Source organism: Alternaria infectoria (assembly GCF_024043175.1).
Source record: "Alternaria infectoria strain BMP 0036 chromosome Unknown scaffold_6, whole genome shotgun sequence".
Taxonomy (NCBI): domain Eukaryota; kingdom Fungi; phylum Ascomycota; class Dothideomycetes; order Pleosporales; family Pleosporaceae; genus Alternaria; species Alternaria infectoria.
The window spans coordinates 1,342,661-1,364,251 of NW_026250695.1; the positions used below are offsets into that span (position 1 = coordinate 1,342,661).

At 52.2% G+C, this 21,591-nt stretch overlaps 8 protein-coding genes across 8 annotated transcripts; 5 read left to right on the forward strand and 3 right to left on the reverse strand.

The window, feature by feature from the left end:
- Positions 1–205: 205 nt before the first annotated feature.
- J4E92_004749 (uncharacterized protein) lies at positions 206–2,244 on the forward strand (the record flags this gene model as incomplete). Its single annotated transcript, XM_051496137.1, has 3 exons — positions 206–235; positions 285–1,719; positions 1,775–2,244. 3 exons carry the CDS (start codon positions 206–208, stop codon positions 2,242–2,244), a joined length of 1,935 nt encoding a protein of 644 aa, XP_051353977.1.
- A 690-nt stretch (positions 2,245–2,934) lies between these two features.
- On the forward strand, positions 2,935–4,368 carry J4E92_004750 (uncharacterized protein; the record flags this gene model as incomplete). The annotated part of the gene is made up of 1 exon (XM_051496138.1): positions 2,935–4,368. One exon carries the CDS (start codon positions 2,935–2,937, stop codon positions 4,366–4,368), a length of 1,434 nt encoding a protein of 477 aa, XP_051353978.1.
- Positions 4,369–6,512: 2,144 nt separating this feature from the next.
- On the reverse strand, positions 6,513–7,839 carry J4E92_004751 (uncharacterized protein; the record flags this gene model as incomplete). Its single annotated transcript, XM_051496139.1, has 3 exons — positions 6,513–7,426; positions 7,482–7,611; positions 7,693–7,839. 3 exons carry the CDS (start codon positions 7,837–7,839, stop codon positions 6,513–6,515), a joined length of 1,191 nt encoding a protein of 396 aa, XP_051353979.1.
- A 970-nt stretch (positions 7,840–8,809) lies between these two features.
- J4E92_004752 (uncharacterized protein) lies at positions 8,810–9,769 on the forward strand (the record flags this gene model as incomplete). The annotated part of the gene is made up of 2 exons (XM_051496140.1): positions 8,810–9,587; positions 9,636–9,769. The coding sequence occupies 2 exons, from the start codon at positions 8,810–8,812 to the stop codon at positions 9,767–9,769; spliced, it is 912 nt and encodes a 303-aa protein (XP_051353980.1).
- A 3,057-nt stretch (positions 9,770–12,826) lies between these two features.
- On the forward strand, positions 12,827–15,932 carry J4E92_004753 (uncharacterized protein; the record flags this gene model as incomplete). Its single annotated transcript, XM_051496141.1, has 2 exons — positions 12,827–14,735; positions 14,791–15,932. The coding sequence occupies 2 exons, from the start codon at positions 12,827–12,829 to the stop codon at positions 15,930–15,932; spliced, it is 3,051 nt and encodes a 1,016-aa protein (XP_051353981.1).
- A 100-nt stretch (positions 15,933–16,032) lies between these two features.
- Positions 16,033–16,746, reverse strand: J4E92_004754 (uncharacterized protein; the record flags this gene model as incomplete). The annotated part of the gene is made up of 1 exon (XM_051496142.1): positions 16,033–16,746. One exon carries the CDS (start codon positions 16,744–16,746, stop codon positions 16,033–16,035), a length of 714 nt encoding a protein of 237 aa, XP_051353982.1.
- A 982-nt stretch (positions 16,747–17,728) lies between these two features.
- On the forward strand, positions 17,729–18,357 carry J4E92_004755 (uncharacterized protein; the record flags this gene model as incomplete). Its single annotated transcript, XM_051496143.1, has 4 exons — positions 17,729–17,777; positions 17,846–17,862; positions 17,925–18,036; positions 18,107–18,357. 4 exons carry the CDS (start codon positions 17,729–17,731, stop codon positions 18,355–18,357), a joined length of 429 nt encoding a protein of 142 aa, XP_051353983.1.
- Positions 18,358–18,917: 560 nt separating this feature from the next.
- Positions 18,918–21,329, reverse strand: J4E92_004756 (uncharacterized protein; the record flags this gene model as incomplete). The annotated part of the gene is made up of 6 exons (XM_051496144.1): positions 18,918–19,085; positions 19,137–20,488; positions 20,535–20,815; positions 20,862–20,986; positions 21,043–21,169; positions 21,304–21,329. The coding sequence occupies 6 exons, from the start codon at positions 21,327–21,329 to the stop codon at positions 18,918–18,920; spliced, it is 2,079 nt and encodes a 692-aa protein (XP_051353984.1).
- Between the last annotated feature and the right edge of the window lie 262 nt (positions 21,330–21,591).

A 21,591-nucleotide genomic window follows, 5' to 3' on the forward strand; every position in this document is an offset into this window, starting at 1 on the left:
AAGACAGGAATCCCATGATGTGCCGTGCAGCGGGCACGTTGAAATCCGCGGGTATGTACTGGGGGCGCTTGCATGTGGGGTGCCACTGCCAGCTTGTGAAAGGCCGGGCCCGTGCATCGATTAGCGCGGAAGTCGCGAAACTCCACCGCGGCCTGGAGCTCTCACTCGCGCGCCGGAGCTTGTAAACATCACCCATTGCGCCACCATGCCGCCCTTCAAAGATGACCAGATAATCGTGAGTCTCACGTGCACTTGACGCAACGCATATGCGCTAACCGCCTTAGATCATTGCGCCGGGCTCCGAGACGACAGTCGCGCAGCTGGGGCTCCCCGAGTCTTTCACGCCCGCGCGTCTTCGCGTGAGATCGCGCATGTTCCCCGCAGAGAAGGAAGGTGAATTCGAGCCCTACAAGATTCGGAGAAAGCAAGATCAGCCGACCGCGACGAATGGCGACCCCACAGACGAATCGCAGGAAGAAAAGAAGCCCACCGAGGGCGACGACGATGTAGTGTGGGAAGAAGACCGTGTGTCTGAAGAAGGCGCGATATGGCCCATTCAGCAAGGCCGCATCGTTGACTGGCCATGCTTCTTCGCCCTCATCACCCACACCTACAACTCTCTGAACCCGCCCTTCCACACTCCGATCCTCCTCATCACGCAACCAGCATGGACCCCGCGAGAGCACGAGAAGCTCACCCAGTTCTTCTTCGAGAAGTTCAAGGTGCCCGCGTTTGGGCTTATGGATGCGGCATTGGCAACGACATGGGCATACGGTGTACACACAGCGACAGTGATAGACGTTGGCAAAGACAAGGCAGACATCACCGCTGTCAGCGAGTTCATCCCGCACACCCAGGGTCGCGTCATCTCACTAGAAGGATGTGGAGGCGAGGCCTTTACCCAAGGGCTCTTGTCTAAGCTCAAGTCCAAGGGTCTCAACCGCGACATGTGTGAACAACTGAAGAGATCGCCCATCTGCGAACTTCTGCCTCCAGGAGTTCCGCTACCAGGGCCAGGAGATGCGGCTACCAAAGACGCAGCGACCAACCCTGCAGCGCTCGCATCTACGGGCGCAACCGGTCCTGGCGCAGCAGCAGCCGCCTCCATCGGAAACGTGCCACGAGGGCCTGGTGTCGATACAGAAGTCGGCGAAGACGCGAGTCTCGAAGAAAGTGAAGGTGTTTTGGATGTCGCAAGCATCGTTGCTGGTGGCAAGATGTCTGAATACCTTGCTAAGAAGGAGAAGGAGAAGCAGGAAAAGGCTAATGCGAAGAAGAAGGGTGGTCCAGCTCCAGCAGCCAACAAGCCGGTCAGGCTACCCAACTCCCGGCTGGAGAAGGCTACATTCCTCTACGAAGATCACGCGCTTCTGGACACTTTGAAGAACATGAACCTCAACACCCAGGAGATGGCAGATGCGAAGGGCGCTCTGGACGAAGGGCCAAACAGGAAGGGACAAGAGAATGGAGAGAACGGCGAGCCTACATCCGCAACTGAGGCGAACGGCACCAGCGAATCTGGTGCTACCGGCAAACGCACAGGATCGATAAGACGCGAGATCGAGGTTGGCACCGAGCGATTCATGGCGGATGGTGATGGCACGCTGGAGAAGATTGCAGACGCTGTGCACAGAGCTATATCGTCGATCGACGAGGTTGGCAAACGGAGTGATCTATGGGAACAGCTCATCGTCTGCGGTAACGGTTCAAAATTAAGAGGTAAGTCATGTACCATTTCTCAGCAATCATCGTACATCTACTGACATCTATACAGGCTTTAAAGAATCGCTCCTCCAAACCATCCAGACTAAGTATCTGGTCTCGCCCTCCTCCGCCACAATCTTCACATCCGAGATCCCATCCAACGTGTCAACGCCCATGGGAACCGGCGCGAACACACCACAGCCCCAACTTGGCCCGCACGGCGGCTCCCAAGTCAACCCGCTTCTGCTTGCAGCGACAACTGCTCAGACACAACATATGATGCCACACGGAGGCATGCCTGGCATGGGAGGTAACACGCACTCATCGCACGGCCAAACACCCACATCAATCAAGTTTATCAAGCCGCCGGAGTACTTCCCCGAGTTCAAGGACGTCGGTTTTGATGAGTCAGCCTTCTTGGGCGCTCAGGTCGCAGCCAAGGTCATCTTCGTTGTCGATCAGGGTCAAAGTAAGGGTTACATGACCCGTCCCGATTACAACGACCAGGGCCCACAGGGTATCCACGATTACAGCCTATAATCCGAGATTTTGGTACTTGGATTACGAAGTCGGCTTTGATAAGCAAGGCCTTGTGTTACTTTTGCAACGCAGCCATTTTGTGGAGTTTAGGCACGGTTTATGGATATCCCGGCGTTGCCAAAAAGGAAAGCCTGGGGTCAAGTTTGATGAAACGAAATAGGCGATTGTAGCGATAGGCTAGCGGCGCATTGCGAGATGCAACCTCCGAATCCTATTTTCATGACCACCTACCCGTCTCTTTCTTTCCTTCTCCACTCGTCAACTTTGTGGGAGTGAAACGCCCATTTCGTTTCTTCTGGTAGTTTGGCATCGGAGTACGCCGATAACCCTGGGGGCTCCGCTCCGCTCCCCACGTGCTAGGCATTAGCGAGTGTCTAACCGGATCTAGCCGTCCCTACGCCTGGCAACTGATAAAGGTCGCCAGTGCCACCCGATTTATATTGCTCTTGTCTTGATTGTCTTCTTGTTCGTTTTGCCAGATTTCTGACATTCACGGGTCGTGTGAAGTATAAGTTGATCCCGACAACCGCTCTGTTCGCGAAGTTCTACACTAGGGGCTGCATCTCGGTACCTGCTCCGATCTATTGCCGCGGCTAGAACACAACTTCACATCCACGGAATACAAACGCGAAACTTCAACTTCAACTTTAAAAGGGGGAACTTTGACGGAAAGAGCATACGTGCATCATCATGGCGGCCTCATCACCCATATCGAATACGGTCTACGTCGGCCCCTTTGTGCACAGCGAATCGCTCTCAACACTTGAGATCCAAGAACGCGGCGCCATCTTCGTGGACTCCTCCGGCATAATCCGTTTCGTCGAAAAAGACATCCAAGAAGGCGACCTCCCCAGTCTCATCCAACAGAAAGGCGACTCATGGACAGATGCAAAAATCGTCGAGATCACTGGCACTGGCTTCTTCTTCCCCGGCTTCATAGACACCCACGTCCACGCACCCCAACATCCCAACACAGGTCTCTTCGGCAAAACCACATTACTAGATTGGCTCCAAAAATACACATTCCCCATGGAATCCTCCTTCTCAAAACTGCCCCTTGCCCATCGCGTCTACCAAAACTTCGTCTCACGAACCCTATCCCACGGCACAACAACAGCCGCCTACTACGCCACCATTCACGTCCCCGCCACCAACGCCCTCGCAGACATATGTCTAGCACGCGGTCAAAGAGCCCTAGTAGGCCGCGTATGCATGAACAGCGATCTAAGCCCCGGGTACTACAGAGACTCAAGCACCGAAACAAGTTACGCAGATTCAAAAGCCAGTATCGACTACATCCGCTCCATCGACCCGAAAGGCGAGATCGTGAAACCCATCATCACACCCCGCTTTGCGCCGAGTTGTACACCGGATTGCCTGACTGCTATGGGGAAACTGGCAAAAGAGACAGATACACATGTGCAGACGCACATCTCAGAGAACAAAGGCGAGATCGAACTTGTCAAGGAATTATTCCCTGATAGCAAAAGCTACGCAGACGTATACGATACCCACGGTCTCTTAACAGACAAAACCATCCTAGCCCACGCCGTCCATCTCACACCCGAGGAACGTAAACTAGTCCTACAGCGCAAGAGCAAGATATCGCATTGTCCGGCGTCCAACACGGCGATTACATCCGGGTGTGCGCCGATTCGCGATTTACTCAATGAAGGCCATACGATTGGTCTGGGAACGGATGTCTCGGGAGGAAACTCGCCGTCGGTACTGGAAAATGTGCGGCAGGCGATCTGGGTATCGCGGCATCTGTGTATTCAGACCTCGAAAGATAGAGCGAAGCTCTCGACGGAGGAGGCGCTGTTTCTTGCTACGAGGGGAGGTGCGGCGGTAGTGGGGATGCAGGATAAAGTTGGTGGGTTTGAGATTGGCATGGAGTGGGATGCGCAGATGATTAGTCTGGGGGTTGTTGGTGAGGACGGTTGTCGGGATGGGGCGTTTGAAGAGGGGCCTGTTGATGTGTTTGGATGGGAGAGCTGGTCGGATTTGGTGGAGAAGTGGGTGTATAGTGGGGACGATCGGAATACCGTGGCTGTGTGGGTGAAGGGAAGGTTGGTGCATAGGACGGGGAGGTTTGCTGGGGTGGAGAGGGTTGCGACGCCCTGATGATGACGAAAGATGGCTCCGTACACCTCACAATAAAACATGTTGTAAGCATGGGAGTCAAAGACTGGTGTCTATAAAATTTGGCTTGAGGACTACTCTTTTGAGCCTAGCAGCTGCCTTCTGTTGCAGAACGCACTCCCACAAGGCTTTGCACAAGCCTTGTACAATGTTAGACTAGAATAGATACAGGTATGCTTGCAGAAGGTTTTTATTGGTTTCTCGCGAAGCTTACAATATAATGTTTTATCTCCTAATTTATTGCTATGTCCCCAAACTCGAAAGGTACATAACGGAAAGAGTCGTGGGGTGGGTGTAGTAATATTGGATCCAGGGCGATACTTCCATCGCTCACACGCTGGGCTCCATCTTTCGTGGTCGATACACAATTATAGGTCCTTTGCAGTACATCGATCTGCACAGCCATCTCCTCGTAAGACCATCGAACATCTAGAGCTGCCGCCAGAACTATAATAAAGTCTGTCAAAACTCGGATTTCCAACTGGCACGTATGTTTACAGATGTAGCAGAGCACTCTGATGAGTAGATCTGCAGAAGCAATATCATAGTCGATAGTGAAGTCGTTTCCACCTCCTGCAAGTCCACAAACGCCATACACTCTATCGAGAACGTTTGTCGCCTTGTGATCATTGAATTCTACCAAGAGTTCCATTAGACTCGACTGTTCGGGTTCATTCCGATACAGACTTCGCGCGAGACAGAGCTGTATCGCTTTCCAGCGGCCTGTTTCGTCAGTTTTTGCTATGATGCGATCACGCCTGAAGCTTAAGGCCGCCAAGTTGAACAACGCCAGCCACGCACAATGTCGAGACCCACAAAATATTTCGATCGATCTCGCAAGGAATAGCTCTTGCACAATCCAGATCCTAGACCAATATGGTCTGTTCAACAGCTTTGATATGGCTGTTGCTCGTACCTCTTCCAAAGGAAGATACGACAAGTGATAAAGTTCGACCCAGCCCCAATTATGTGTGAATTCTGCTAGGAATTCCATAGCTATGTCGCTACTCAGATCTTGATCGGCCTCGCCCAGCCAAATTGAAACAGCCTGGGCATTGGTATAAATTCGTCGCATCATTTGCACCTGATGGTTCCGTTCCAACACGCTCTCCTGGTCAATACAGACAGCATCGATCCAATACATGCCGAACTTGCTTTGAAGACGCATCTGCTCCAGGAACGCCCACAGACTGCGACCAACAGGAAAGCAAGCACCGTTCAGTTCGATGATTTCATGTTTTACTTTTGGACCCCAAGTGTATGAAAGAGCGGTATACGATGGTGGATCCGAGTCGAAGGAATAGGCGCGGAGGATGCATCGTATAGGATCTGAGAGGCTGTTGGGTTGCAGTTCGACGAGTCTAAACTCCTGGCTTCCCTTGTGCCGACTGAGCGGCGCGTCGGTGTAAGGACCGCTCATGCTTGCGAGCGGGACCAGCGACAACGCGCGCTTTGTACAATCAATCGCCCTGCTAACGCACGTCAGTATATAACCATTTTATCAGCTTCTGGTCGTACCACTGCGGAAGGTAGAACACTGCAAACGCGATGTCCTTTGCGGGCTGAGATCGTCACAAGTCGCGTCAGCCTCGCACGCTCATACTTCAAGTTTCATTAAAAAGGGCGTTCACAGTATGGCCGTCGTAATCTCTTCGCGTAGGGAAAGGATCTGTCGCGACCTTGATGATGGAAGGTGATGAAGTGGTAAAGAGGCTGCACTATTGTTTGCATCAGGCAGTGCTGTAGTTGATGGCGCTGCAGCGTGGCAGTGCAATGCCTTCTGCAGGCTTGGCCGCTTGAGTAACCACGTAAGTGATTAGGACTAAAACTGTCGCTAGTGGCCTGTCAGCCTTCACAGGCGTGGCGAAGGGATAGGGTAGGCTGTGAACAGTGCTTATCCGGACGGTCAGCCCCGGGTGAAGTGGGGTTGCGCTTGGACCTTCACACGAAGTCCTCTAGCTGAACTCGCCGCCTGCCTAGGTGGGCATCATCGAAACCTTGGAACCACTACGACGCGTTGTTATAACACGAACGCGTCACACGCTCTGCGGTACTTCGCCCAGACACAGCAGTAACCTTGCATCCTGTGCAATATATTTAATAGTTCAATTGGGCGATGGAAAACCTTACTTCTTTAATCCAAGCTCCATCAGCGCCTTCTTACCCTTCGTACCCTCCTCTTCCCACCACAACCCTCTGATCTCTAACCGTGCCTTGCCAAACAAGTCCTTCCACTGCGCCTCAGTACGTTCTGACGAGCCCAAGTTCATCATCTGCCAGTCCATCTTGGCATCGAAATGCACAACCTCCGTCTCCGTCTCTGGTAGAATGACCTCGTGAATTAGCACCACACTATCCTCAGCCATCGAGTTCACGATGTTTGTCAGGATGGTAAGTGCCTGCATCTCCGGCCAGTCGTGCAGAAGCATGCGCAGGTAGAAAGCCTTGGCGCCCTTGACAACCGGTGGGAAGGGATCGAAGAAGCTGTGTCCGACCGTTACAACGCCATCAGGCAGACCTTTGGCCTGCGCGATAACACTCGGAAGATCCAACAGCATGCGCACACCCGGCAATCCTTCTGCACGCTCGCAGAACTTCACCACTTGATGACCTACGCCGCCGCCGACATCGACGAACAGGGGGCGCGAGGGCTCGGTAATGGCGAGGCGCTCCTTGACCGGGTACGATTGCACAAACTTGTTGTGCTCACCTGGCTTTACCAGCGTCATTGTTTCGTTGAATGCGTCGAACATCTTTACATTCTCCGGCTTGTTCATGAAGTCAAAGTAGGTCTCGCCTTTGCAACCATAGGCGAAGCAGAAGGGGCTGTCGCGAGCGTCTACGGGGTGCTTGTACCCGTTTGCGGCGAAGTAATCGGGGAACTTGACGGCCGAACGGAAGTGGTAGTGGAAGTGGATGATGGCGCTGCGCAGGGGCGCGCCCTTTGCTATGGCTCGGCCGAAGGCAGTTGGGGTGTAGCGCTGTGGAGAGTCTGATGTCGAGGTGAAGACTTCGGGTACGAGCATTTTGAGAATGCGGTCTTAATCAGATCAGTAAGTGGTGCTTTGTCATCTTCTGGAAGGAAGAAAGCTTACTGATTAATCTGAGGTCTGCTTTGCTCTTCTCTGCCAGCTCGGCGGCGGTATTGGGCCCATTGTTTGCTATGGCGATGTCGACAAGGTTGAGGTCAACGGCGAGAATGATCACAATTGGGTCGTAAATCGCCTAGCATCGTTAGTCCTGTGTTATGGTGTCGTGGGTATGTATGCCGCATGGAGAATGGATATCATTGTAGAAGAGACGCACGAAGAAATGACGCAGAAACTTGTCCATAGGTGTCTCCAGAGCCTGTGTAAGCTTTTCGGAGGCCTGTAGTAAGGCGAGTCGGTCAGCCTCCTCGAGACCTGCTGGCCCCTTACTGGCAAGAGCGAGAATATCCTGGGCGAGTGTCATGTTTGGTGTTAAGTTAATCCTCCTTTGGAGTGGAAAAGTGGTAACTTTGGCAGCTTCTTCTAAACCTGCAGCCGCTTGAAGCACTACTTATGCCAAAGCAATCGGTATGTATCTTCATGTTGATCGACAGCAAAGAGACAGCTGTTTCTCAAGCAGACGACGACCCTACACTGGACGGCAGTTCTCGATATGCCCTACAACTTTTACCAAATTTGGGCTATCTATCGTAAATCGCGGCGAAAACAGCCTTGCGCTTGCTTGCTTCTACTACGCCAAGTACACCAACCTATCAAACCTACCGCGATACATGTGCAGACATCGTGCCCACACTCGTCTTGTAATGCACCGATTTTATGAATGCACCGAGCGTGCGAACATACCGAGAATGGAAATAAGCCGCACATTTAGACAGATACTACTTCTAAGGAAAAATGTTTATTCAATAGTACTAGATCAGCTCTCCATGCAAGCAAAGTGCATGCCGTATGAACTCGAGGATGCTCGCCAGAACACAATGCCATACTGAAATCCTTCGCGTCTCACATCTCACGGAGAAATTTGAGTCCGCACGTGCCAGCAGCCCCACCCGCACCTTCCCGAGGTCCTCTAATCCAAACACACGACAAGTTGTTTCTTCATGAAACACCCAGCCTCATGTGTTTACTATTCACGAAATAAACGTAGTAGTTGTTCCCGAAAACGTGGAGTCTGCATTACGCGATAGATGATTGCAAACAATCCTACTTCGATTCGCAATGTCCGATTTGACCCACTGCTTCCTGGCCGCCTCAGGGTCAACACTCATATACGCGTATTCCGTACAAAAGGTTGTACGATGTTCATACCTAGGTAGTATAACAGGCGTGATGAGCTGCTGTTTGGTGAACAGAGAAACCGACCATCTACATTCATTTTGTTTCGCTCTCTGTTTATTTTTGTATCTCCATTGTCACTCGTTTATACCACCGCCATGGTGAACTTCAATTCCATTATCGCATTTTCAGCTTTCGGTCTGGGTGCGCTGGCACACCCGACCATCAAGCATATCGACCGTCGCTTTTGTTCACCCGAACAGCGCAGCGTCTTCGTCCGCGCGGAAGACCCTACCTCACCCGCATCAATTCCCAAAGCGACGACATGGAGCCCGCCCTCCGATATGGTCACCGGTCTAGACCAGGTATGGAAGCAGACCATGAAGGAGAACCCCCAAGGTCTTCAAGACAAGAACTGGATCGTTGATCAGATGATGGCCAACAACGGGAGTATCAACTACTGTGTCCGCTGGAACCACTCGGGTAAAAGCACTGCGAGTGCGCGCGCATCCACCGTCAAAGCTTTGCAGCGCTCGATGCAGAAGTGGTTCGACGTGCTCGTTGGATTCGAAGGTTTCCCGCTTACTGAGCTTAATGTTAACGTTGTCGGCTACGCTATCAAGGACAAGAACCTCATCGAAGGTGATGTCAACGGTCTGGACATCTACACCACCACCGATGGTGACGGCGTACCCGAGTGCGATACTCGCTGCTATCGCGCCGCTCATTTGGATGGCGATATGAGCCAATGCCCCGGTGGTGAGGCCAGCCGCTACGACATCAGCCTATGGCTTGACAAAAGTCTTGAAGGCCAGATGGGCGGCTTCGGATACAACTGGGGAGAGGAGATTGGTCCAGACTACTTCCTGAACAACATTGACCAGGAAAACATTCACATCTTGCTCCACGAAATGGGCCACGGCTTCGGTCTTCTAGGTATGCTCTGTGTGTATTTCGTCGTGATTCGTGCTAAATCCGTGTCAGACTTCTACGACTGGGTGCCGCAAGGTCAGACCAACTTCATCATGATGGCTGGTAGCGCCATGGAGATCACCGAGTTCGATGCTTGGATGCTGAGGGATTGGTGGAGGAAGTTGAAGGCAGAGCGCAAGTGGTAGACTACCACGTTCGTGAGATGTCGGTACCCCGCGCATGGATACATGTTTAAACTTCCGCGGTAGGGTGATGACTGTGAGGTCTGGTGAAATGGTTTTGTTTCGTTCTTCTGTACATATATTATCAGTTTGGTATGCGAAATAATTTCTGCTGCTAGTTAAGGCCGATGTCGAGAAAGTGTTGAATCGGACGATCAAACTACATGAATTTTTGCAGCGTGCCAAGATGCTTGCGTGAAGGCCTCGCCGTCCATCAATCCGTAAACGAAGCAGTCACCTATCAAGCGAAAGCTATCGCCCACTGGCGTATCGCTAGGGTCTGCGACATCTCCATCACCATCTGCAGTGACTGGTCCATCTTTCCGGACGATAAACGGCACATTCCCGCCCTTGAACACATGCACTCTATCGCCCACGACGGTTGTTCTTGGGCCGATACCCATGTATCCAGATTTTGTAAGGAAAAAACGTCGGGAAGCTGTCGCAGTTTTGAGAGCGTGATGTATTCCAGATATGCCTTCGTCAAGGTCGCGCTGCGAAAACGACGCTGTTCGAGAGAACGTGTCTCGTGAGATGCATCGAGACCACATACTCCACGCCCTATAGGACTCGTAATCGTCTTTTGTAGCTCGACGATAAGAGCTCTTCGCCCCGCGAGTGTTTGGAGCAATATCCGTACGTATCAGATCCCCGATCAATGTCCGCCAAAAGACATCCTGATATAGCTCACCAGTAGGATATGGCTTTGAGTCTTGCAGGAAGGGATCAGTGAGCAGCTTCCAGGACTTTATGACGGCGCATGTATCGCTGATCTGTGTATGTCGGCTAACCTCGCCAATAGTGGACACGTAGTCGATGTACACAGCCTCAAGCTCTAGTGTATTGTTCTCCGGATGGTACCGAACCAGGCCTTCACGGGTACCGCTTGCGTTGTACATGTTCAATGAGCCAACTCTTTCTATCTCAACCGGAAGACATGGTAGCGACCAGTCCATTACCCAAGAAGGAAGACCTTCAAGACGTTTGCGATTCAGGACAGCTTCAAGGTCTCCTGCAAGGACTGAGAGCGATCCTGTTCGTCGTAGATTGCCCCAAGTCGTTCGAGTGAAGATTGTCGTCGCATCGTTATTGTAATCGGCAATCAACGCTGGCAAGCCTTGCCAGTTCGTAGTCAACCCAAGGAGAGCGAAAACTTTGTCTCGTTTGTCAGTCGCCTGTAGAGGTCGAAACTTCCAAAGCAGGTCCAGCAACGTCGCGTTTTCGGAGCTACTCTCGTGACAAAGTCTTGTCTCTTCGATTCGAAGCACGAAGTTGCTGAATTGATCCAGTGTTTCTTTCCCATAGAGCGTCCCAGCCAGATCCAGGCAAAACGTGTGACGCTGCCGGACATAGTTGACGGCGGCGCTAGCGAACATTGACCAGGGGGCTGAAAGTATGCCGTAGTGTACTGTGGCGTTTCTTGAGAGTACGGTCTCTTGGATGACCCAAATGCGCTGCCACTGCCAGTTCTATTGTCAGTCCAGATCAAACGAAGGCACTGTGAATAATCACCCAAGCCCTATCCATCAATCTTGCGAGACCGTGCCATACCCTAAGAGACTGTGACCCATGCCAACGGCTGTTTGTCGCAATCAGGCCATGTCTCCTAGGATATTCGATGCGTTCCGATACAGTGGCTTTGTTGCGATCCAGCAAGTTGAGTAGAGGGTACGAAATGTCTTCGGCAAAGTCCTGGATTAAACAAAACGCACCGAAAATATCCGGGCCTGAGTTCGCCGCGGGTGTGTCTGCCAATGCGACCAACGGTGCTGCCTTACATGTGTGCTCAAAATCGAGCATAAACTCCTGCCGCAGGTCACTGTCTATGGGATCACCTGCCCACGCTATCTCGGAAGCATTGCCCTTCAAAAAGCGGGAGCCAATATCCTCACTGAGCGTTGGTTCGCCAAGCCATATGATCGTCTCGCGACTGTTGCTGTATATATCACCCATCAAGCCAACTTGTTTAGTTCTCTCCGAAGCATCTCCTTGGTTAATACATAACGCGTCCGCCCAGAGCAGAACATCATGGTCAGGTTGTCGAAGTTTGCGCAGAGCCGTGGCAAGATTCTCAGAAACAGAAACAAGTTTCCCGTTGCACGTTATCAGAACCTGGCGAGCGACGCCTTCGGAACCCCACGTGTACGAAACTGCGATATAGCGCCCTCGAACATCGTCAATGGAAGAGGCCTGGAGCTCTGCGCGAATGTCATCCTCTCCGGCGCCAGGGTGAAGGTGTAGCACACGGATTGCACGCGTCGCAGCATCGAGAGGGAGGTAGATTTCTTTCTTAGTCTTCCTGGCGCGTCTTCTGAGCTTTGACGCGATGCGCCGGGCCATGGTGAGTGGAGTGTGGAAAGCTGTCATTTAGCTGAGAATGCCCTAGGCTTACGCGTCGTGATCGCGCGACTCAGCCACTCACAGAGTGGGCGGCCTAACCGCAAGCTGACGGCCAGCTCCAAAGTCTCGCGATAGAACAGCTCCTGGGAACATTGCTGGTTTGATGCGATCGGCACTATTTGGCATCCGATGAATGATAAGGCGACAAGTTTAGTCTCCAGGGCTTCGTTGGGATGTCAGCCGTGACGTCACATGCGCACGATCCCAACAGCTTCGGCTCTGATCGCTTGTGGTGCTCGAAATCGACGCGTCCCCATCATTTGCCAAGAACCACAACGACGCATCAAACCTTTGTTCAACCACATCCTTCCCAGATTCTCTCGCTACCTGATGAACATTGAATGAAGCTATGAAGCTGTCGCGCAAGCATGCTGGGCGACCCAGCTAGCGCCCGCAAAAGGAGCGTATGACGAGCGATCGCAGCAGCTAGCCCGTGCCTAGCGGTGTAGAAAAAGGTAAGAGAGACGAACGGGTGGCGTCCCGTGGAAGTCTCTAGTGCCAATAATGCTTGATCGGCATGGCTTTGTACCTTGTTTTAGGACTGCTTTAAGGCCGGCGTGCCTTAAACACGTCGGATGCTGCTCCGTTATCACGTTGCTACTCTTCTCTCGTTAGCAGGACATGCTATCGAAAAACCTCCGTCGAGCTACCGTTGCGCTTTTAGCTTCAACCCGCTTAGTTCTTTGCTCAACCAGCAGCGAACATGAACAGTTCAAGGACGTAACATGGGATGACCAGAATTGGGTTATAGCGACACATGCCCTGGATCAGGGCCACTACCAGTCCCGCCTAACGCTTGCAAATGGCTATTTTGGCATCAATGTAGCATCGGCAGGACCTTTTTTCGAAGTGGATGAGCCAGTGGACGGCGACGTTATAAGTGGGTGGCCGCTGTTCAGCAGACGACAAGCTTTCTCGACCATCGCAGGCTTCTGGAATAGTCAGCCACGAACAAACGGAACGAACTACCCTTGGCTGTATCAGTATGGGTGGGAGAGCTTTACTGCTGGTATTCCACATGCTAGTGGTATCGTTGTGGAAGCCAACGGTGAATTCCTGAACGCGTCAGTCAACCCCGACCACATATCGGATTTCGTATCGAGTCTAGATGTGAAAGCTGGAATTGCAAGCTGGCGATACAATTGGCGGCCTGGTGGTTCCGGAGATGGGACAGTTGATGTGGACTATCAGATGTTCGTGCACAAGCTTTATGTCAATAAAGCAGCAGTCAGGCTAAGGCTTACTGCGACACGCGACCTCAATGTGACGGTGTACGACGTGCTTGACGGTGACTGCGCGGTTCGCTCGGACTTTGTTGCGAAGAAGTTCGAAGAGGACACACCTACAATATGGTCCGCTGTCAGCCCGGGAAACATCACCGACGTGAAGGCTTATGTATACTCGACTCTGAGTGGTAGCGATTGGGTCAATCTTACAGCTCGCACTGAAGTAGCTGGGGGCATCTTTAGTGGCGGCAATGGCTCAACCATTGCGCAGTCTCTCCCCGTCGAGCTGGTCGCCTTCCGCCCCACCGAAATCACCAAGTTCATCGGAGTCGCATCGACAGATGCCTTCCCAGACCCACAGAGTGTAGCACGCGATGCTTCGCTATCTGGTGCCGAAGAGGGTTACTACAAGCTGTTGCATTCTCACATTGAAGAGTGGGAGTCCATACTAACACCAGACTCGGTTGATGATTACCACCTACCGAACGGATCTCTCCCGGAAGATCCAGACCTGCGAACATTGCACATCATGGCACGAACCAACCCATTCTACTTGCTATCGAACATGGTCGGACCCAATGCTGTGGCTGCAGCCAACAACAATACAAAGCTCGATATCTACAGTATTCCCGTCTGTGGGTTGGGCTCAGACTGCTATGGTGGTATGATATTTTGGGATGCAGATGTATGGATGGCCCCAGGAGTCCAAGTATCGCATCCGCAACACGCCCAGAATGTCATCAAGTACCGCGTAGAACACTTCGATCAAGCGCAACGCAACGTCGAAACTGCGTACCAATCCAGCAAGAACCAGACGGGTAGATTTACTCCTGGTGGAGCTGTATATCCTTGGACGAGCGGGCGATTTGGCAACTGCACAGGGACTGGCGCATGCTTCGACTACGAGTACCACCTCAATGGCGACATCAGCCTTGCGCTCAACAATCACTTGATCATCACTGGAGATGGCGAATACTTCAACGAAACCCTATTACCGATCTCGAACGCTATTGCGCATTTCTTTGGCCAGTTGCTGGACTTCAACGAAACATCCGGCGCATATGAGCTCTGGAATGCTACGGATCCAGACGAATACGCCAACCAGGTCAACAACATTGCATTTACCACTGCACTCATGCAACGCCATTTCCTCGAGACGAACGAGTTTAACAGCTGGTTTGGACGCAGCCCCAATGCTAGCTGGGCAGACAAGGCAGCCAATATGCGAATTCCAATCAACGAGAATGCTGGCATCATTGTGGAGTATACCGGAATGAATGGATCAGTAGCGGTTAAGCAAGCTGGTAAGCAACACCCACGTCTTCGAAAGTCGAGTCTCTAATCATAACTGCTATCTAGACGTTGTTCTTGTCGACGACCTACTGCACTACCCCAACCCATACAGCTTAGCCAACCTGGATTATTATGCAGCAAAACAGTCTCTCGATGGCCCTGCTATGACATACTCTTCGTTTGCCGTTGTCGCAAACGAAGTCTCACCATCTGGCTGCTCGAGCTTTACCTACGACGTTTACTCTTCCTCGCCATACGTCCGCGCACCATGGTACCAATACTCTGAACAACTCATTGACAACGTCGACGAAAACGGAGGGACGCACCCTGCCTTCCCTTTCTTGACCGGTATGGGAGGAACTAACCGCGTTGGTATCTTCGGATATCTTGGTCTAGGCTTGTATTACGATAGGCTGGATATCGATCCCACGCTGCCGCCGCAGATCCCATATTTGAATTACCGTACATTTTACTGGATGGGACACGGTATCAACGCCACTTCCAACTCAACGCATACGACGTTGGCACGTCTGCCGCGAGAGAATTATACTCTCCCCTCGGCGAATGCGACGTACTTTGACAAGCCCATCCCAGTCACGATTGGTACCCGAAGCAACCGCGATAACACAACGTACGAACTTGGCGATGAGCCACTCGTAGTGCGCAACCGACCAATGGGCGAAATACTCACAGTCGGCGGTAACATCCTCCAATGCAAAGCTCTGCTTCCACCATCCCAGGGTAACAAACCTGGCCAGTTTCCTGTTGCGGCTATCGACGGTGCCGCAAGTACGAAATGGCAACCCGAACTTGCGAACATCACCAGCTACCTGACCGTAGATCTCGGGGACTCATTCTTCTACCCTATCAACAAAGTTGTAATGGATTGGGGCAATCGGCCACCCTCACACTTCGAAATCTACTTCTCCAACACATCTTTACCTCCATTCGAAAGTCAACCCAACTCAGAACTCGAAGAAGACGTGAGGAAGGTAACAGCAGGAGAGGTCGAGATAAGTGCGCCTTGGGACCCAGTTACGGCGTATGAGATCAAGACGTATATAGGCAATCAGACGAATGTCACTCTCGAGCAGAGTGTTTGGAGCGGACGGTATGCACATTTGGGTATCCGAGGGAATCTTTTCGCGGAGAATGCTACAGCTGGGGGGACGGTTGCGGAGTGGAGTTTGGTTAGGGAGGGGTTTTGACTTGTTAAATTGAATGGGTGATAAAGCTGCTGTACATGGAGAAATGACTGCAACGTCGGTACACGTAGATTATAATGATACTCTTGTGATTAGCGGAGCTTCAACCTTGTTTCGCAACCACGAAGCTAGTACAATACCCGGCTCCAATCGTCTGTATCTCTCCTGGTAGGCTGATTTCATTCCAGAATCCGCTGACCATATCGTTCTTCATCTCAACCCCAACGTTCGACAGATCGCCACAGTTTCCATGTTTACCCCAACCCCACGAGATCAATTTACCCTCTTTCGTTACGGCGAGGATGTGGTCCGACCCAACAGCAATCTTATCCAGAGGCGGCAGATTGGGTGGTAGTAGCTTCCACATATTCTCTTTACCCCACGCGGTAAGAGTGCCGTCGTCGAAGAGCACGAAGATGGCGTGCCATGTCGCGCCGATGTCTTTCCAGTTCTTGACATGTTCTGGCATATTCGAGATGATGTTGAACTTGTCTTTGCCGAGTAGGTGTTGCTTACCCTCGGCTGGATCACTGACGAGGTATGTGAAGTCTTTGCCACATACCACCTTCTTAGGTCTAAATGGTATACCTTCGATTGGGCTAGGCGCCATGCCTTTGCCGCCCAAAGGTATGGCGCCGTACAGTCCATCCCCAAGCTGACCGAGACGTGCTTTTCCCCAACCATATACTGAGCCATTTTCCATTATGGCGATGTAATGCCAAGCTCCTGCTGCGAAATCGATCATCCTGCCTCGAAGGAAAAGCAGGCTGGAGCCTTCGCGTGAGCCTAGCTCACCCCAGTTGTTCGAACCGAACATCTTGATATAATTTGTGAAAAGTTCAGAGTCGTGCTCGTCAGGCTCGAGAGGCTCGACAGACTCGACACAAGCTGAGGATTCGCATGTAGCGGCGGCGAAACTGTCATTAGAGGACAATATTTGGAATGGTTCAAATTGGGGCGTAGTGTTTTCTTTTATCAGCTGATCTCTGCGACTACTGCCAACCCCGTAGACGACGTTTTTCGTGCAAAACAGCGTGTGATTGTCGCCACCTCTGATGTACAATAGCTCATCCAGGGGTATAGGGCAGCTGCCGGTTGTAGAATGGAGAACTGTGGTTGGAGTGTTGACTATGTCGGCTGCTGGAATTCCGAGTTGGCCTTCTCCGTTACTTCCGAAGACATAGAGTTGGAGAGAAGATTTTTTAGGAACTTCTCTGTAACATTGTGGAAGCCAACGTGGCATGCCTTGATTTCAGCACTCTTGTGCTTACTACAAGGTCTAAGTGAGTGCCAATAAATCGGTTCGGCGATGAGACCGATGGAGGTGAGTGCCAACGAGAAGAATTGGGTACGAATGATAAAGTTTTATAAGATCTTCCGAAACGGGTGGGACAAGCAGAGCTCTGCGACCAACAATTATTCTCCCAACTGGCGAATTATGATTACAGGGTGGCAACCAATTCTTTTGCAACGCTGTAGGGCCAGAACATTTGTGAAGGCTACGTCAACTTGCACAACAATGATGTTGGAAAAAGGCGGTAGCGTAGAGGACCAAGCAACCACCATGAAGATGCTTTGAATCAGGATCTGAAAATGCTCGTGGCGAGGTTGAAGATGCGCGGCTTCTTGAGTTTAAGGCGCTAGCCCGCCGCGACGCTAATCGCTTACAGGGATAGCGGGTCCGTGCGCCCACTGAATTTCGACATGCAACATCGTCGGGTAACTTCCACCCATCGACGACAGCCAAACCGACCACGCCCACCCGTACTAACCGCACGCACATTCCACAGTCGCCCAACATGGCCTCCCAGAGCGTGCAATGCTTCGGCAAGAAGAAGACCGCGACTGGTACGCAAAGCCCGCCGCCCGACCTCCCAGAGCAAGAAGAAGAACAAGGCTAACAATACCGCCCACAGCTGTCGCCCACTGCAAGGTACACACGCAATGCCACGATCGAACGCGCATCCGAACAGCATACTTACGATGAAATTCTAGGCCGGAAAGGGTCTCGTCAAGGTTAACGGAAAGCCTCTTTCCCTCGTCCAGCCCGAGATCTTGCGATTCAAGGTCTACGAGCCCATCCTCATCCTCGGTGTTGACAAGTTCGGTACGCACACACGAAACCCCAGGGCGACATAATCAGAGGAATTGCGGACAGAGTACTAACGATACGGCAGCCGATGTCGACATCCGCGTCCGCGTCTCCGGTGGTGGACACACCTCGCAAGTCTACGCCATCCGCCAAGCCATCGCCAAATCCATCATCGCCTACTACCAAAAGTACGTCGACGAGCACTCGAAGAACCAGCTCAAGCAGGCCCTGATCCAGTACGACCGCACACTGCTCGTTGCCGACAACAGGCGGTGCGAGCCCAAGAAGTTCGGCGGTCCAGGTGCGCGCGCCAGGTACCAGAAGTCTTACCGTTAAGCGGTATCACTTTTGGGCTTGGAGAGGAGAAAGATGGAGCGGTGTATGGGGGAGCATGGAGCGGTGTTCATCCTGGGCTTTTACATGGGGTCTTCTACTGTCTACTATCTATCTCCTTAAGGACGAGGTTACGTGACATGGCGCGCAACGGCTGCCTGGTACGATCCCCCGGCTTGTGACGATACAAAATGAATACATTGGTTGCAAGAACATGGATAACGGCATGTCGAGTGTGGACGGTCATGAGATTCTCAGTGAAGCAGGATAAATGAATGCCAAACGACTCTTCCCCAACGAAACACCTAGACACTGAAGTGGTACACGCATAGCAAGCACACAGCTGTCATGACATTTCATGAAGAAGGCAATGGACTCAATTAACGGTCTAACATTCACCATCTCCAACACCAACGCTACCATGCATTAACACATACACACACACGCACACTAACACAAAGCTATCCTGCAGCCAACCACTTCGCCTTCTCGTCCTTCCAGGTACGTCCCTGGAGGTCAAGACTGTTGTTGGTATAGCCGTAGATTTTGAGAGGCGAAGGCTTCTAACCATCGCTACCGCTGCTCCTAAACGCCGCACACAGCGCGGCATACTGGTGTGTGAGATCGAGGACGTGCTGGGGTAGCGAGGTACCCTGGATGATGCTGCGGATTTTGACGGCGCCTTCTTCTTCGATGAGTTTGCGGATTGTGTAGAGGAGAGAGGGTGAGAACTGGAGATTGTTAGTTTCGCCATCTTGTTGAAGGGATGAAGGTAGACTTACCTCGGAGTACCATCGGTACTGCCAAGTGACCAGTCTGATCAACGCGGCTGTGACGTCTCTGACTTGTTTCCTCTCTTCGCCCAGCTTCAGGACGCCTCTCATGGCTTTTGGTGAGAACTTGATTTGCAGACAGTTCTCGTATGCTTCCACTGCCTCCTCTGTGTGGTGTAGTCTCTCAGCGAGTTCACCCAGGATCTCCCACTCCTCACTGCTCTTCTTGTACAGAAGTTGTTGCTGCCTGTACTGCGCCATCTCAGTTCGCCATATCGTGTATACGCGCAGATCCTCGTACAGGACCATGAAGAGGTTGTCGAGCCAGCGTTCGCAGAGGCGTTTGTTCTGGAAGTGTGTGTAGTTTGGTTGCGAGGGGTTGCCGTTGTTCGCGGCGTCGTGTGCGTGAGGGTCTTCGCTGCCGGCTTTCACAACTTCAGAGGCGACAGTGTGCATGGGCTTCTCGAGATCGTGGACTGCTTCGGTGGCCGCAGACGATGATTCGCCGTTCGTGTTTGATATCTCAGCGGAGGAGCGTTCCTCGACTTCGCCATGGTCACCATTTGTTTGCTGGGCATGTGTGTTTGGAGAAGGAGAGCGGAGCGCTGTTGTGCTGGCGCTGCGAGAATGGGGTTGCTGTGCGGTCTTTTCATGGCGGTATTCCTCCTCCATGACGAAGACTTGGCTTCGTATCTTGAGTAATTGATCCCAGCCAATCTTCTTTGTAATCTCGGTCAGTAGAATGTAGGCCTTGAGGAAAGTACCCTTGAAGCCTGCAGCGTGCAGCTTCCTCAGAGTTGGGTGCACAAGCTCCATATCGTCGATGTTGGAATCTTCAATCTCGTCACACATGGCTTCTGGCATGACAGGTAGGAAGACTCGCTGTGGCTCTGGCATCCGTGGTGCGTCCTTGTCCTGGTAGGTGAACATGGGACATGAGTTGAGAGTCAACAAGGCCATGTCCCACTGCTCGAGGCTGACGTATATCTCTGCTAAGCGCGCCCATGTGCCAAACTCACTAGGTGCAGACACAACGCTCCTCTTAGCAATCTCAAGCGCCAGGTCGCCGCGGCCCTTCTTGTTGCAGAACTCGGCTTGGCAGTCGAGCAGAGAGTAATCCATCGGCAGTTCTTGGATGGCCTCGTGTAGCAGCTGGACTGCCTGCACCTCCTCATCTGCCTCGATGTATACCCGCGCCAGTAGGGAAGAGATCTCCGGATCGCGAGTTCGCAATTTCTCGAACAGATTGATGCCTGAAGTATATCTACCGGTGGTATGAATGTAGTCGAGAAGACCCGTTGTCAAGTGGTTCGAGACGAGATTTGGGACTTGAATCTCGGGATCAGATCCTAATTGCCAACCTGAAATGCGTTAGCAGAGATATCGTCATGCAAGCAAATGTCGTACCGTTGAAGAACAGGCGCTCTGCTGCATCCAGAAACTTGTGCTCGCTCTCGGTACTTGTGATGGGATTGAATCTCCGCACACCAACAATCTTCTTGATGGTGTCGCCGGAGCCATCGTCGGCATAAGAATATGCGCGCAGTACGCTACACAGGTAGGTCTCCAGCCAAAGTTCGTCGGTGGCTACTCGTTTGTCGCCGCGCTCATCGATGCAGTAGCTCTCTACAGTGCCAGGGATGTAGACCTGCACGCGCATGTCCAGCCGTGAGAAGGCATTGTAGCAGCTGCTCGGTCAGCAATTGCCAGAGCCGCAAGGAGACATTCCCCTACCAATACAGGCCAGAGACAACCTTATTTTGCTTATCGTGCGCAGAGTATGTGAGGGTGTTGATGTATGCTGCCAAGCTGGCAGACGAGGAAGCGTCTACGCCGGATACGTGGTGGTAGACGCCAATCTAATCACATGTCAAATTGGGTTCGCGGCCATTGTGCGGTCGAAGGTACTACGGACCTGTTTTGTCGCATTCTTGATGGGCTGCTTTATCAGGTGGACCAGATCTGGCGGGCCCAGCTCTCGTAGGGTCTGCAGAGATTCCGAGCGCGCTTCGATTGCGGAGTGTAGCTCGTCCTCGTAGATTCTAGAGCCGTGTTAGAAGAGATTACAGCAGAAATGCGCCATGATGATGTGTTGTGACTTGAAAATAGCAGCAAGGATGCAGGTGGGCGCATATGTAAAACATGTGTAGATTGAAAGCTAGTAGGTTGCGCGTACTCGGGAACAGCTGGCGATGTGACCATGGCTTCAATTGGCGCCGCAAATGCGGGGGGACGATGGCGGTGAAGAGGATGCTATGGCGGGGGCGGGTTGCTGGTGGAGGGGCTTGGTATACACTTCACAGCCTGGGCGGATGTTTGTCAGGGTTTCGGTGTCCTTGCTGAGTATGGAGGGCAGGCACGGTAGCTCATCGCGGAGGACCGCAGCTGCCAAGACGGGGCATCCCTGCGCTCCATCATTCACTGTCGCGTCGCGTCACACCGAGGCCTCACGACGTGTCATAGG